The sequence below is a fragment of the Diabrotica virgifera genome, chromosome 1 (assembly GCF_917563875.1).
Source record: "Diabrotica virgifera virgifera chromosome 1, PGI_DIABVI_V3a".
In the NCBI taxonomy this organism is placed as follows: domain Eukaryota; kingdom Metazoa; phylum Arthropoda; class Insecta; order Coleoptera; family Chrysomelidae; genus Diabrotica; species Diabrotica virgifera.
In genome coordinates this window covers 76,661,775-76,678,928 of record NC_065443.1, presented here as the reverse complement: position 1 = coordinate 76,678,928, position 17,154 = coordinate 76,661,775, and the positions used below count along the sequence as shown (strand labels likewise).

The window sequence follows — 17,154 nt, the reverse complement described above, 5'->3', positions numbered from 1 at the left end:
TATATATATATATATATATATATATATATGAAACTTAAAGCTAAAATCAATATCAACAAAAGAATTAATATTAAAATTAAACTCACCAGGCTTCCGGGTTGAACCGCGTCGTTGGTTTCTAGGCCGAGCTTTCGACGTCCTCTCTGACGTCATCTTCAGGGCTTCCGGGGTCTCAGTCTCCTGAGGCTCCAGACACTACACTCACTACTCACTACTTCACTACTCACTGCAATACTGTTGTTGCTGACGCTGGGGCGGTCATTTATACCGTGGACTGATGTAACTGACGTGGCTGTCGATGACGTGGCGGAGTGGGAATTAGCGCGAAGACTATTTGGAGTGGCGCGAAGATTTTTGACGGCTGGAATTGTATTTGTAGATGGAGCGGACGATGTTTTCTTTAGGAGGGGTCTCCAAGTCGAAGGTAAACGGATGCCGTCATCTCTTTTATTGAGACAACTTGGCCGTTTTTCGATTTCTATGGCTTCTCGGATAATCCTTTGTTTATAGAAGCGGATGGGGGCTATGGTTCTGGAGTTTTCAAAGTCAATTTTGTGACCTGTATGAAGATGGTGTTGGCCTAGGGCTGAAACTGAATCGGAATTGCGAACAGATATGGAATGTTCATAAATCCTATTTTGGATTCTACGATTGGTTTGTCCTATGTAAGATCGGGGGCAGTCTGCACAAGGAATTTCATAAACTCCGTGTTGTTCATTTGGAATGTTGTCTTTGACGGATCGGACAAGAGATGAAAGTTTTTGTTGGGGGGTAAATACTGTTTTTATTCCTCGTGGTTTAAGAATTCTGTCGATTTTGTCAGTAACACCTTTGATATAGGGAAGAAAAGCTTTCGTATGATCAGGATCTAACTCTTTGGGTTGTGATTGAGCGGGAGATTGAAGTTTATGGATGCTCCTATCGATGTGATTTTCGCGGTAACCGTTTTGGATGAGGGCTTGTTTTAAAGAAGAGAGTTCAGTAGATCTACTTGCATCATCGGAAAGACGGATTGATCTGGAGACAAGAGTATTAATGACTGAATTAATTTGAGAAGGTGGGTGATGAGAGTTGCCATGCAAGTAGCGGTTGGTATGGGTGGGTTTTCGATAAACAGAGTGATGAAAACCTTGTGATTGGTTCTTCTTAATAAGAACGTCGAGAAACGGTAAGGATGAGTTAGTCTCCATCTCCATCGTGAACTGGATACTGGGATGTATACCATTCAGATGGGTCTGAAAAGACGCTAAAGCATCCCTGCCGTGGGGCCAAATGACGAATGTATCGTCAACATATCGTAGCCAACATGTGGGTTTGAGCGTAGATGTGGATAGTGCTCGGGTCTCAAAATCTTCCATAAAGATATTAGCATATATATATAGCATATATATATATATATATATATATATATATATATATATATATATATATATATATAATCATAAGCTTCGATTCCAGCAATACAATTGCTGGTAAATAACTTTTCCCAAAAATGGCCTATTCTCCGATAAAATCAGCCCAGACTAATATGAGAGAGCAGAACTATCATTACAAAAGATTATATGACGTCACTAGAATTCGCGCGGTTTTTCGGTCGTTTATAATGATTTAAATGCACAGAATATTTTAAATTTGTATTTTTAAGTTATTATGAAGTTTTGGGGCGTGAAATTTTGAAAATTTTATTTTTAAACGAAACTGAACATTACTATGTAATAAAACAAAAATGTGCAAGTTCCCTATTGTTTTGCGGGGCAAACGTTTTAGTATCTCATCTGATATTAAACATTAGTTTGGCGTCAGTTTAAGTCACATTTACAAAATCTTTGCTTCGTCGTCATTGTGGCTGTTAGATTCAATGTAGTTTTCAACAATAATACCATAATTATCTTAACATTTGTATTTGATTAATGAATAGTAACAAATTACAAGGTAAAAGACAGAACTAAAGTACGTAGGTGTTTACTGAACGTGATATACTTACAGTACATACAGTCTTTATTTAAATCTATAATGTTAAATATTTTTTGTCACATAGAAATAAACATTAAAATGTCATATAGAGAAAAAATTACACAGCTAAAATATTTTTTCTAAAGATGCGTATTTCGCCTTATCTACTTCTTCTTAATTTCCTGAAACAAAAAATATATTTATTTCGTGTATGTGGTCTTAGGGCATGTTCAAATGACAAGCGCTTAACGCGCGTTGAATGTGAGTTGGCTCGGCCGCCCTGGTTCAGTTTCTATGCTGATAAATTTATTAACGACCTCCTAATAATAATAAAATATAAAAACAATATACAGAAAACCAACCTTCACCGGCCTGTATATAAACGCAGATAGCTTCATTCCCAACAAATACAAAACAAGTTTAATCAATATACTTGTTCACCGCGCTTTCACTATCTGTTCAACCTGGCAATTCCTACATGAAGAGTTAGAAAACATAAAGGTGATCTTAAGAGGAAACAGTAGCGATCAACAGGTAGCGAAAACGCGTTCCAAGATTGCGGCTGTAATTTTGAATATTTTTTCGAGATATTTGGCACACGTATTCATTATATAATAAAAAATGGCGGTACAGAGCCCAATTTGAAAAATATATTAATATGTGGAAATTACTCTGTAATTAAATACAATATTAAAAAAACCAGTCTGTACCGCCATTAAGAAGAACAAAAAAATACACTTTCTTCAAATAAACTTTTTTATCCGATGCCTAGATTTTGTGTCATTTTGGAACTACATACTAATGAAATAAAAAATTTTAGTAGTTCCAAAATGACACAAAATCTGGGCATCGGATAAAAAAGTTTATTTGAAGAAAGTGTAATTTTTTGTTCTTCTTAATGGCGGTACAGGCTTGTTTTTTTAATATTGTATTTAATTACAGAGTAATTTCCACATATTAATATATTTTTCAAATTGGGCTCTGTACCGCCATTCTTTATTATATTACGAATACGTGTGCCAAATATCTCGAAAAAATATTCAAAATTACAGCCGCAATCTTGGAACGCGTTTTGGCTACCTGTTGATCGCTACTGTATCACCTTAAGTAAAAATGGTTTTTCGTTGAACTTCTTAGAAAGATACATCAGACGTTTTTTCAATAACAAATTCCAACCAAACAGCAAAGTAGAAGAAATAAAAAAAAAAGATCTATATCAAACTTCCATATACTGGTTACCACAGCTTACAAATCCGACGCAACATCCGTAGAACAATTAAAAAAGCATTTCCCTCTATAGAATTAAGATTTGCTTTCACGACTTTGGAAAGGATAGGATCTCGTTTCCATGTGAAAGACATGATTCCTAGTGATCTCGCATCTAACATTATATACCAATTCAAATGTAGTAGCTGTGCAGCTACGTACGTCGGGAAGACTCGACGTCACTTTAATGTCAGATGTTGCGAACACTTAGGTGTCACTCCTCACTTAGGAAGACGATCAAGAACAGTTCCAAATTCAGCAGTATTCCAACATATGACTGATTCTAACCACCCTATTAGTCGTAAGGACTTCTCAATCATTGGTCATGCAAGTTCTCCAACGGAACTCAGCATCAAGGAGGCATTATCCATATTTCTTTTGAAGCCACCCTTAAACACGCAACAAGACATGGCATGTTTGAAATTATTGACTTAACCTAATGATTGTCAATGTCATTTTTTACGTTTTCATTAATTATTGTTTGTTCCTTTAAAATTATTTTAAAGCATCCGCTCAAGAAACTTATTATTCTGACGATGATTAAAGTAATAATTGAAACGTCACCATGAATTTTAATTTAGCTATGGGTTTTATCTTTAAGTTTATTATTTTTATCAAATAATAAAATACTTAAAATCAGTAACCAATATAATGTACTTATTTATAAAGTTAGTAACAAACTGCAATAAAATTAAATTATCAACATTGAGGGGGTATAGATAATTCTGTGTTTTTTTTTGCATAATTTTAAAACGTTTTCCCTTGAAAGTGGTGGGGTTCAATTAAATGGGTAAAAAGATATCTTAAAGAACAACACTTAAAGATTATTCAGTTAAATTTTTATTGAAAAATATTAAAAAATGAAGCAGTGGCGTCATTTTTAAGTAGACGATCCAAAAAGAAGATGATTTGCGGTGTACACTATATCTTCGGACAGAATCATTTGAAACATATAAACCAAAAATATTATTTTAGGTTAAGAGTTTCTTGAGGTAGTGACGTCGAGTTTTTATGATTATATTGATTTTTAAATTCATGGTATAACTTTAAAGTGAAAAAATCGAAAAAACAAAAAAAAGTGTGTTTGGTAAAGAGAAAAATGGTAATATAAATAAAAAAAATTGTTAAAATAAGCCAAAACTCGACGTCACTACCTAGTAAAATATCTAGAAAAGAAGTGTGCAAAATTTCAGAAAGATCGGTGCATTACTTTTTGAGTTATGATGTACACCGCCTTGTGGTATTATAATATCACCCTGTACAAAATATGTTTAAAACTCATTCAAAGTCATTAATCCATGTAGTATCTGTTCTTGTATCAATAACCGCAAGTAACATTGAATTGTCATGTTTTGTTATTATTTAAATGTGTATATAAACATTAACTCGGTGGAGAAAGATTATTGTACTCAGTATTTAATTAATGTAAGGTAGGTCGCTACTGATATATGTAAACAGATTGTTATGGTTAGTCATTGATGGAGTTGAGTGTAAATAATATAATGTATTTGAACTAAGAAGAGAGTTTTAATTAATTACGACCTAGAAGGCAGTAACGACACACTATTTATTACATGGCGCTCCTGTAAATTAATTGGGAGAATCTTCTGAAAATGGGCGACAAAAATTGGAAACGGAGACGGCGAAGATGGACCAGGACGAAGATGCAGAGAACCCAGGGAACAAAGACAAAGTGATAAAATGTAAGTAAGAATGTCTATCTTTATTAAAAATGCTTCCCTCGTTTTATATTATTATTGAACATTAAATATTTATCTTTTCTGATTTTTGAATAATTTATGAAGTATCGATTTTTTTTTAAGAATATCTATGAATTTTGAAATATGAAGTGATTTTTGAATTGAATATTTTTATCGAAGTTTATTATATATGCTATTATTGAATTTTTATTGAATTTTGAATTTTTATTGAATTTATTTGAAAAATCTATCCGATTTCGATTTTTAGTACGGTTATTTTTGAATATTTTATGGAATATCGAATTTTTTTCAAAAATGTCTATCGAATTTTGAGATATGAACTGATTTTGAATCTTTTTATCTAACTTTTGCATATGCTATTTTTGAATTTTTATTGAATTTTTTTCGAATATGTATACTACTATTGAATTTTTATTAGCCAGTTGTTTTTATTATTGATATTTATTGATTCTATAGATACATTTTCATCGATTTTGTGTTAAATTTTGTATGAGATGAACCTGAATTAATATTTTTTTGAGTGATAAATGATATTTTTTTAATGAATAATGATTAGTGATGACATACGTTGATATAAGAGCTTTAAGACAAACATTGCTATAAGCAAGAGATATATTTTTAACGAACCGACCTGAAGAGTCGAGATAAAGAATCTGGAGGACTATATAGATAAGAAGAATAACTAACAATATTATAAGCTAAACATTATGAGGCAACTAGAGACAATAAGAAACCCACTGCTCTTGTCAAATTAGGAAGGTACTAATACTAAGTGATTTATAGAAGCTTGAAAGCTTATTAGAGACCCACTCTGTGTTTTGAGAGTACCTATTTTATTCATGATTGTTCGTGAATAAACAACGGCCTCAAAGCAAGGGATTGAGGTTGTGATATTTTTAGAGGAATTTGAACCGCATAAAATACCTATTTCGTGTTTTGAGTTAACTATACCACCTTAATGGTGCGTACAGATCAGGGCGAAAATTCGGGTTAATGTTGGCGGAGAACTAAGACATCCGAGTGAAACCTCTTTTATTAAGGTAAAACGAAGGTATCGGAGCTAGTATATGAAGTGATGATTATGACGTTGTATGAAATGATATATGAGATAAATGATATATGATTGTTATATGAAATATGTATATGAAGATGAATTATGTACACTGTAGAAGTGCTATTATATGAAGAAAAATGAATTATATGAGTTGTAGTACCAGACAAGAAGAAAAGAAAGGAAAAAAAGAGAATTTTATTAAAATATGTGGGAAAAATGAAAGAAGAGACATAAAATTTGTAAAAAATGCCAAAATAAACAAGCAAAATTAAGAAGATACTAAGCAAATAAGTAGCTAATCATTGAATTTTTGTCTAAGAATTAAAGTTGTAATTTTTTTTCTCTAAAGTAACGTAAATTATAAATAACTTATTTTAAATGCATATAATGAATTCAGGTTAAATTTTCGCGGAAAATGGAAGTGTTTGAATTAAGGATAGACAATATCTTACAATAGTGTTAGTAGATAGTAAGCAAAGGGACACAAAAAGTGAAGTTTTTAGAGAGATTAAATCTTTATCATAGGTACAAGAGAGTTATTAGAAGTTTTTTTAGAGACACATATTAAAAGTTTTAGAGAGATTACATTTTTATTATAGGTACAATATTTTAAAGTTAGTAAGGCGTATATAAATAAATCAAAATAAGACTGAAATAATAAGATGAAATAGTAAAGTAACGTTAAATTCTTTTTTTATATACCATTTAATAGAAGTTTAGGTAATATTTAGCTTAGCTTAGGAAGTATTAAAGTCGAGATTTTATTACAATTAGATTAGTTACGGCTTATAGGCACTAAAAGACTATTTAAAAGTTAGGATCAATTTCATTCACTGTGGACACTGTTTTGATGAAGTGAATTAGTGAACGAAAAAAAAGGACGAAAAGACACGACGTGAAAGTACGTGAACTAGTAATAGGTTATAAAATACCAGTTTTAGTATAGGGAAAATATGAACTTTTGTGTAAAATAGGAAAAAGAATATACATGTTTAGGGAAAAATTGATTCATCTGAAATGTACCATGTTACAGTTAGTTAGCATAGTTAGGAAATTTAATTTTCAAAATAGTATTAGGTAACCATAAACATTTTTGTAAAAGGGAAAGAGGAGCATCACATTTTAAAAATATGTAATTTTAACAAAACGGGGAGGTGTGGTATTATAATATCACCCTGTACAAAATATGTTTAAAACTCATTCAAAGTCATTAATCCATGTAGTATCTGTTCTTGTATCAATAACCGCAAGTAACATTGAATTGTCATGTTTTGTTATTATTTAAATGTGTATATAAACATTAACTCGGTGGAGAAAGATTATTGTACTCAGTATTTAATTAATGTAAGGTAGGTCGCTACTGATATATGTAAACAGATTGTTATGGTTAGTCATTGATGGAGTTGAGTGTAAATAATATAATGTATTTGAACTAAGAAGAGAGTTTTAATTAATTACGACCTAGAAGGCAGTAACGACACACTATTTATTACAGCCTAAAAAAAAACAGGTTTTTCAGAAAACGCGTTTAAAAAAATGTAGTTTTGTCAATAATACTAACAAAATTTTTGTATATATTCATATCTTCGTCAATTTTGCTCGGATTAACTTGAAATTTTAATGGTATACTCTTGAAAATATTAACAATCGAATAAGCCAATAAAAAAAATCGAAAAAAACAATCAAAAATACTATACCCCCCCCCCCCAACCATTTAAGTTTGATTTACATGGCTAATACTATTTTAAAAGAACCTCACTGTTTATTAAAGGTCGTTGCACAGTGTTTAGTTTAAAGTAATACGATGTATACCAAATTTAAAAGTTAGTAAAGTTATTACAAATTAAGGGGAACGGAGCAAAATGCAAAATTTTGACATGTCAAAATTTTCAATGTGTTGGAAATGTATTCATTTTTTTTTCGAATCCTGAGAAAACTAATAAGTATTTTTGAAAAATGTAAACGCAAAATGAAAGACTACTTTATTACCGAGGGCCGAAAGTCCCTTAGAATAAATAAAAAGTTTCTTTTGAATGAACTATTTGCAATTAAAAGTCACACTAAATTTTCTCTTTTATTTTTACCCCTGTAACTTATTAAAATAAACAATATAGAAGTTTTCAGGGACTTTCGGCTCTTGGTAATAATGTAACCTTTCATTCTGCGTTTAAATTTTTCAAAAATATTTATTAGTTTTCTCAGGATTCGAAAAAAAAATGAATATTTAAAACACATTAAAAATTTTGACATGCGTCAAAATTTTGCATTTTGCTCCGTTCCCCTTAATCCATATTTTGATAACAAATAAATATATTTTTAAAACTATATAATTATATCAATAAACTGAAAAGTTCAATAATACGAATGTTCATAGTTTAAAATATTCAATTATCTATAATAATGTTTCAAAATAATTTATAAAATTAATTTCGTTGGACTAGATTTCCTCCTGGTTGAAAATATACCGCCATGGCTTGTTCTACATATGTCAATACCAACAGCATCTTCATTTGCCAGTATATCAACGCTTTTTCTATTAACTACTGCACTATTATGTAAAACTGAACAAACTGTTATTATTCTTTAAATAAAAGATAACTTGCATTTGGTTCCACATATTAAAATGGAAAATCTCCTCTTCAAAATACCAAATGTTCTTTCAATAACAACTCTTGAAGTAATTTGTGATTGATTAAACAGCACTTAGGCTGTTTAAGGATTCTACTATGCTGTCATTAGGTAGTTGAGGACTGGATATGAACTATCCCCTAATAATACATTGTCCATAAATTCTCCATTTTATACCTATAATATGCAAAAATAACAACTCCTAAAATAGCTATTTAGTCCAGAAAGCCACTGCGCATCCGCTAGGAAAAATATTATAATTCGGATTTTTTGCACAATCTTACTCAAAAAGGACTCCTTTTAACAAATTTGCATGTTGGCAGGACCAAAAAGTGGTCAAAAATTTTTTAAACGTTTTTTTTTGTTTTTTTCCTAAAATTATTTTTTTTGCATGGAAAACAGTTTTTTTTTTAGGTTTTTTGGATCATTCCAAACAGAAAAGGTCTTTAGTGACTTTTCTCTCAAAATGATAGTTTTTGACATACAAGCGATTAAAAAGTGAAAAATTGCGAAATCGGCCATTTTTAACCCTCAAAAACTATGTGAAAAACTGAAAATTTGAATGTTGCCAAGGTAGGTAGATATTCTTTAAACATCGATTGATGAAATCCTGAAGAGTTTTTTGGCAATACAGTATTCAAAACTCCTTTGTTTTTTAATTGCTAATCAAGCGTGCGTGACACTATTTTCCACCGACGTGACAGTATGGTGCAAATGAAAGGAATAAATTCGTTATTTCGTAAACCGGCGACTTTAAGGAAAAATCCCGAAACAGGTCGATATTTATTTTTAAGTTATGAAATTGTGGCATATATGGTTTACTAGTGACGTCATCCATCTAGGCGTGATGACGTAATCGATGATTTTTTTAAATGAGAATAGGGGTCGTGTGCTAGTTCATTTGAAAGGTTCTTCAATTATCTATTCAGTAATATAAACATTTATATTATTATTTATACAGGGTGTCCTTCTACTTTTTTTTTGTCAAATAATTTAATTTAATAAAAAATTTTTGGACACCCTGTATAAATAATTATGTAAATAAAAAATGAATAACCACTTTCAATGTATGTACTTTCAGTATAATTATGTAAATCAGCGTTTCCCAACCGGTGGGTCGCGACCCACTAGTGGGTCGCGAGCGGATTTCAGGTGGGTCGCGGCGTGGCTCTTACAGTAGCTGAATACCGTAAATATATAACATCATGGGTGAGGGATGGGTCGCGAATATGAAAAAACATCAGAAGGTGGGTCGCCACACATTAAAGGTTGGGAACCACTGATGTAAATGTTTACATTACTGAACAGAAAATTGAAGAACCTTTCAAATGAGCTACAACACGACCCCTATTCTCATTTAAAAAATGATCGATTACGTCATCACGCCCAGACGGATGACGTCACTAGTATACCATATTATATGCCACAATATCATAACCTAAAAATAAAAATCGACCGGTTTCGGGTTTTTTCCTTAAAGTCGCCGGTTTACGAAATAACGAATTTATTCCTTTCATTTGCACCATACTGTATACACATGCAACGGTGGAAAATAGGGTCGCGCACGCGTGATTAGAAATTAAAAAACAAATGAGTTTTGAATGCTGTATTGCAAAAAACTCTTCGGGATTTCATCAATCGATGTTTGAAGAATATCTATCTACCTTGGCAAAATTCAAATTTTAAGTTTTTCACATAGTTTTTGAAGGTTTAAAATGGCCGATTTCGCAATTTTTTAATTTTTAATCGCTTATATGTCAAAAACTATCATTTTTAGAGAAAAGTCACTAAAGACCTTTTCTGTTTGGAATGATCCAAAAAACTTAAAAAAACTTTTTTCCATGCAAAAAAATAATTTTAGGAAAAAAACAAAAAAAAAACGTTTAAAAATTTTTTGACCACCTTTTGGTCCTAGCAACATGCAAATTTGTTAAAAGAAGTGCTTTTTGAGTAAGATTGTGCAAAAAATCCGAATTAGAATATTTTTGCTAGCGGATGCGCAGTGGCTTTCTAGGCTAATTTATAAAATTGCTCTTCCATATTGTAAGATGATTATTATAGACTAGGAGCCGGTATTGGGACCGTGCAAGTTCGGAAAAGCGACACCTGGTTTCATAGCTCGGCAACATTTTTCGCACTTTTAATTATATTGGCCAATCATATTGGTCCTGGTCACTGGAAAATTATCAAGGCCATACCCCGAAAAAATTATAAAAGAAAGAACAATATTAAGGTTATGTTATTAAAAGGTAAACAATTGTATGTAGTAAATAAAATTAATTATTAAAATGCACTACTACAAGCAAAATAAAATTAATTAAATTTACATTTATATAATAATTACATATCATATCAATATTGTGGAGCAACATATAATTTTTCTTCTTCATTGACATTAAATATAAAATATACGTGAATTTGAAAATTTTAATTGACAATGAATTATTTAAGAAAGTTGCAAGATTTCTCCGCTATTCGCGCACGATCTTTTCTCGTATCCCCTCCAAGTACTTGCACACGGCGAATAGGTGAGATTTGCTAATCATTTTAGGCACCATAAGACCCTATAACTTAAATAGTAGAACCTAAAAGAAAACGAATGAACACTGTGCCGTCACTTTTTAGTGGCACATGCGTCGACAGTGGCGCATCGAACTTTCCACTTATGGACGGGATAAATAAATTAAAAGGTACCCTCCATAAATCAATTTTTTTCATTTTTTTTAAGTTCTATGTGATTTTAACCCACTACCCCCTTCCCCCACCATCAAAAACTTAATTTTTCATTTTTATTTTTTTTAGGTGGGATATAAAAAAATTTTAAAATTTCAAAAAACTCATAGGTGTGAGTGGCCGTGGAGTAACGGCATAATCGCTGGCCGCATACGCCAGTGCACGTGGGTTCGAGCCCTGCCAAAGGCAAACCATTTTCATTTCCAATAATGACACGAGCCGTCTCACCGTGCCTCGGAGAGCACGTTAAGCCGTAGGTCCCCCTGGGCTAGTGTACATCGGCACTAATTACTTGAAACAGGGTTAAAGATGTAAATGGCGCCGGAACTGTTCGAAAGGATCTCCCCGGCAAAAATGCCATACGATATTATTATTATTACTCTCTATTCAGCAAACGCCATCTATTTGCAAAAGCGCCGGTCATCTGAAAGGTAATGCAGAAAACCAATGATCTCAAAGCGCGCGGTGACGCGCGTTTACAACAGTCGGGCGCTGATGCAGCATTAAACGCCCGTTTCAGTAAAACATGTGAACGACTTGAATGAAATGTATATACAGTCGGAAAAATGAAAGAATACCCATGAACAATCACATCAATCACTTATTTTGTATTTGCTACCTTTTTCTATAACAAAAGTTTGTTATTTATAGAAAAAGACAGAAAATACAAAATAAGTGATTAATGTGATCGTTCATGGGTATTCTTTCATTTTTCCGACTGTAAAATGTATGCAGTTGTAATCGCGCGTTATCAATGGCTTTAAGCGCTTGTCACGTGAACGGGTTCTCATTCCTAATTATATCAGATTTGAACGAATTGTAATACTCACTTTTGTAAACTGGGCTCTTTTAATAGGAGCGGTTTCGAAGCTCTCTTTAACCGAGGACTGCTGAAAATATATAAATTAGCTTTTATTAATAAAATTTTTAGAGAATCATTTCGTTAATAACTAACAACACAGTAACATTTGGTTTGGTAACGATCATAATAATTGTTTTCATTTATTTATCAAGATTTAATTCTTATTAAGAAATATTCCTTTCTGAAATGTTGACAAGAAAAAAAGAAAAATTTATCGATGTCAAGTCTGAACTTTGCGAGGGAAATCACTCCAAACTATCAAAGTTGCATTTTCTGGCATCTGATTTACTATCCTACTATAATAGATAGGGTGATTGATTAGTGGGGTGAAGCTCAATAGATCCGCTATAGTAATAGATAGCAATAAAAGTTAATAACAAAAATTGTAGCCAACTTTGAGCTTCACATTACAAAATTAGTTAGAATGTTACAGGGTGTTCGATAGCATAGTGGCAGACCAAACTTATGTTTTTTAAAATGGAACACCCTGTATTTTATTTTATATTCGAAATCTTCTCCATTACAAAAATATAAACGTTTGGTATGTTATACAGGGTATTTACAAGTTATAACCAATTTTATATTAAAATCATAACAAGTTCAACTCCCTTTATAAATAAAAATAAGCACAACAGCAATGGTTTATTAATGCCATATTTTTTCTTTATTGTCAAAATTTTCAAGAATTATTGACGTTGCTAATTTTCTTTATATCAAATACAGGGTGAGTCAAAACGCAAGTACATTATTTTCTCAGTAATGTTATTGAAATATTTTATATCATTATTGAAAAGTAATATTACCGTACTTTAATTTTTATATAACATTCCCTATGTCCAAATTTATTAGTTTTCGAGATTTTTCATGTTTCAGAGCAAATTATTTTATGTGTCTAAATTTATCTAAATTTTAAGTAAGCCATGACTGAATTCACAATTGACGATTACTGATTATCAATCCTGAAATCAATGTAACAATATAGCAAATAAAGAAATAAAAATAATTTATTAGTAATACATTTTACCAAAAAAAACACAACCACAACATGCAACATTTTTGAAACAATTAAAAACTATTTTTTTATGTAAATGTAACAAATAAAGAAAGAAAATAGTAATAAATTTTACAAAAAAAAACACACACACACAAACACAAGATACAAGATTTTGTGAAGACAGTTAAACACTACTTTTGTAAGTAAATGTAACAATGTACATTTTGCAAAAAAACATGTTTGAAAAAATTAGAAGCTACTTTTAATAAAATATTGTTAATATTTCATTACATATACGGTGTTCAAAATTACCTCCTAAGTGCTGTTTCACATTATAAGAATTTAAACGTGCGAGGGTTGTAACCTCGGAAACCTTTTTTTGGATGGTGCTAGAAAGGTCACCAATGGAGACACTGCGACGGCAGCCAGATGGTAGGTGGAGAGCGAGTCGTGGGTTCGAAACTAGCTTTTGGAACGTGGAAGGGAGCCAATAGAAGAAATAGGTAAAGATAAGACAAGAGAAGGTAGATAAGAGAAGAGAGAGAAACAGATAAAAAGATAGATAGGTAAAGTTACCTAAGATAAGAGAAGAGATACAGGGCGCCACTTAACTTTTTGGGGTTGAAAGGGGAAAATTAAGAAACCTTAGAAACGAAAACAGGTAGGTAAGGAAAGATAATGAGGTTCTGAGACCAAATACAAGAAAAGATAGAGACAGTTAATTAGTTAATATTTAGCGGTAATTTCATTTATCAGGGAACTTATTAATAGTAGATAAATAAAACTAGTGAAATAAATAAAAAACAATATATTAACAAATGGCTCACCAGAAGGGTGAGTCCAAAAAAAAAACACAAGAAATAAAGAGAAAACAATGTATATACACCCATCAAAACTGCACCAACAATTAATGTGTTGTGGTGTACAGTTAGAAATAAACAAAAATTATGATGGAATAAATACAAGTAACATATTATAACAAAAACATGCACAATTAAAAACACAGTAAAGAGAGCCTGGTTATGAATTAAAGAAACAAATCAAGCATCTATAATGAGAAATCTCTCTTTACTGGTTAAGGGCTTATCTCGAGATAACTGATATGGTAAGCTTAATGATTGATAGAAAATATAACGTACAACGATATAATAAAATTGAATGCAAAGCATACAAAGTTAACAAACGTTTACTGTTCAAAAATCAAAAACCACCCCGCACGTGGTTTCATAAACAAAAAGTCAATCGCACAGCTATTAATGAATTAGCGAATGTTTGTACTTAGTTTTGATAATGAAAAGTTTTATTAATGAACAAAAAATTGTATTGATGAAATCGCTGATGAGATTCATCGGAGGTTAGCCTTAACCACAGATGAAGATATGTTGAGGTAGATAGCCCTTAGATTGCTCTATTTTTGGAAATAGTTTTAGGTAGGATTATTAAGACACTTACAGATACTCTGCCTCTTAATTTGTACTGACTCTATATTATTTACTTTACTTAGTAAGCAAACACTGAAGTTATTTGGTAATTGAATCTAATCGGATGTTAGATCCAATTACAGATCCGGTAAGAGAGTGAATATCACTCAGATAAGATATACGGTAGATCAGATATACGGTACTCTAGAGACACACGTCTGTACTTCTTGCCATTCAGCCGCTAAGTCCATCTTCGCTTCGCAATCTTTGCGATGCTTTCCTTCTAAAAAAGTGGGGATATAATCTCCATACTCAAAAAAATTGCATTTCTCAAAAGGAACCGACCTATTTGCGTTTTTAAGTAAAGTAACGTTATTTGAGTTGTAAAGTGTTAAAAAAAATAGATCCTTTGAAATAGGGTCGCGCTTCAAACAGACCGCAAGAGGAAGCAACGAACCTAACGGGGGTTTTCGAAAGGGAAAGTTAATTGAAATATTACCGAAACCGAAAGTGATCATAAAACCTGGTAATGCCCATTCCCTCTTTGAATAGAATGGAATACCTAACGGAATGTTAGTAAACTTTGGGAGGTTTCTATGCGAAACAGATAACAATAGCAAGAGCTATATAAAATAAGGGCAAGGTTTATTTCCAAAACATTGTGTTCGCAAAGCTGCAATAAAAGAATGGTTCTGTTTATAATAATAGACTCCAGTTATTTGCGTTTGCCATACCGACAACGAACTTGCCAATACCGCTAATTCTACCGTTAGGGTAATAAAATTAGCCAGGGGTAGTTATTTACGAAAACGGCCATAGGCGTACCCGTAATGAGTACTAGTGGGTTTAAAATTTAATCCAACGGGTAAATTAATTATTAACTAATCCTAGTATATAAAAAAATGTTACAGCGTTAGAACGCACGACGACATTCCAATGGTGGCGCATGTAATCATATGAAGCCTTTCTGACTAGAACGTTCGGTGAAGTCGCCGTGTTTATGCCGTCCCTCGCTTACAACAACAGACGGCAGCCGTGCCATCTTTACGCACCCAGTAGCATAGGGGACTTAATGCATCCTTTCATATGATACTGTCGTTCAGTCGCACGAAGGTAGTTTCTTTGGTTGTTTGGTAGATTATTTTCATGTACACTTTGTGGCTGTTTAAAGTAGGTGCATATACTTTATATTATGATATCTCAGATTGATAGTGAAATATTAATAACATTAATTGAAGCGAGACCTGTTCATTGAAATGATAAAATATATAAAGATAGAAACTTGACGAGAAATGCTTGGAATGGTGAATTGGTTAATTGGAATTAATTAATTTGACGAATTAGGTGATAAAGAAAAAAACACATTTTATACGTACAGCAAAATTAATTATATGTTAATGATAACAACAGTAATTAAAACTGATAAGTATATTATAATAAACTTTATTTTACATAATTGCAATTAACGTTGAGTATAGAGGGTGTTCCATCAATATGTGTGAATATAAAAATATGTAAATCGTATCTTTTTGTGTTAATAGGATGAACCCAATGAATTTGGTTCCTCTTATTTCTCTTTCTTCGACGATAAAGTAAACACAACGCTATAATTTGATTTTGCTCCATATAAAATATACCTTTTATTCTATGAAATTATATTTAGTTTTATAGGGTAAACAACTCGGTGGAAACTGGAGTAGGGCGGCGGTCACGCCTTGTGTGAAAATATCTAAAAACAACATTTAAAACGAGGGGAACAACATTTAAAAATGAATGGATGACAGAGGGTCTTTTAAATTATCTACATGAAAAACATAGATTGTAATGTTGTTCTGAAGCTGTTTCCTTGTGGAATTTTTATAATAAAATAGTCTAAATGGGAAATAAGCCACAATTTAACTAAAAAATAGTTTTATTAACGTTTGCACGCCCAAATCGGATGTCGAAACGTTAATAAAATCATTTTTTTAGTTCAATTGTGACTTATTTCCCATTTAGAATAGTTTATTACATATATTGTATGAGCTAATTAGATGAGCTAATCCAAGATCCCACAAATAACTTAGTGGAACAACGATTATAAAAACAAATTAAGGCTTTTAATTAAAAACATGAGTAATAATAACTGACAAAATAGAAATTGCAAATGAATTAAATACGCATTACAGTACATTAGGACAAAAGTATGGACAAAAAATACCCATTTGTAATGATCATCGTAATGATACATATACGACATCGTATCATGTACCTACCTCAGCCACAAAGTGTAAATAAAAATAATATACCAAACAGCACAGCAAAATATCTTCGTGCGACTCAATTCTTATTGTGTGAAAAGGACAAGTGCGACAAAACTACGGCACGAGAAATCCCTCGAACGTTCAAAATTCTTATAATGTGAAACAGCAGTAACACATTTATGCACGTCTAAAAACGATCATTGAATGAGCTACTTATTCTACGAAGCATTTGTAAATTAACACATCGAAATACACTTTAACTATTTAGATGGGAAATAA

At 31.8% G+C, this 17,154-nt stretch overlaps 1 protein-coding gene across 3 annotated transcripts in view; it reads right to left on the bottom strand.

Moving 5' to 3' along the window:
* Window positions 1-1,884: 1,884 nt before the first annotated feature.
* The window catches only part of LOC114334747 (histone H3.v1), a 109,029-nt gene continuing 93,759 nt past the window's right edge, over window positions 1,885-17,154 (bottom strand). For 2 of the 3 annotated variants that reach the window (XM_028284837.2, XM_028284835.2), the window contains 2 exons: window positions 12,186-12,245; window positions 1,885-2,135 (listed from right to left, as the gene is read on the bottom strand). In XM_028284837.2, coding sequence (XP_028140638.1) covers window positions 2,114-2,135; window positions 12,186-12,245 — 82 coding nt within the window. In that variant the 3' untranslated portion in view covers window positions 1,885-2,113. The remainder of the gene's footprint in view (window positions 2,136-12,185; window positions 12,246-17,154) is intronic. The other variant, XM_028284836.2, reaches the window with a different exon arrangement.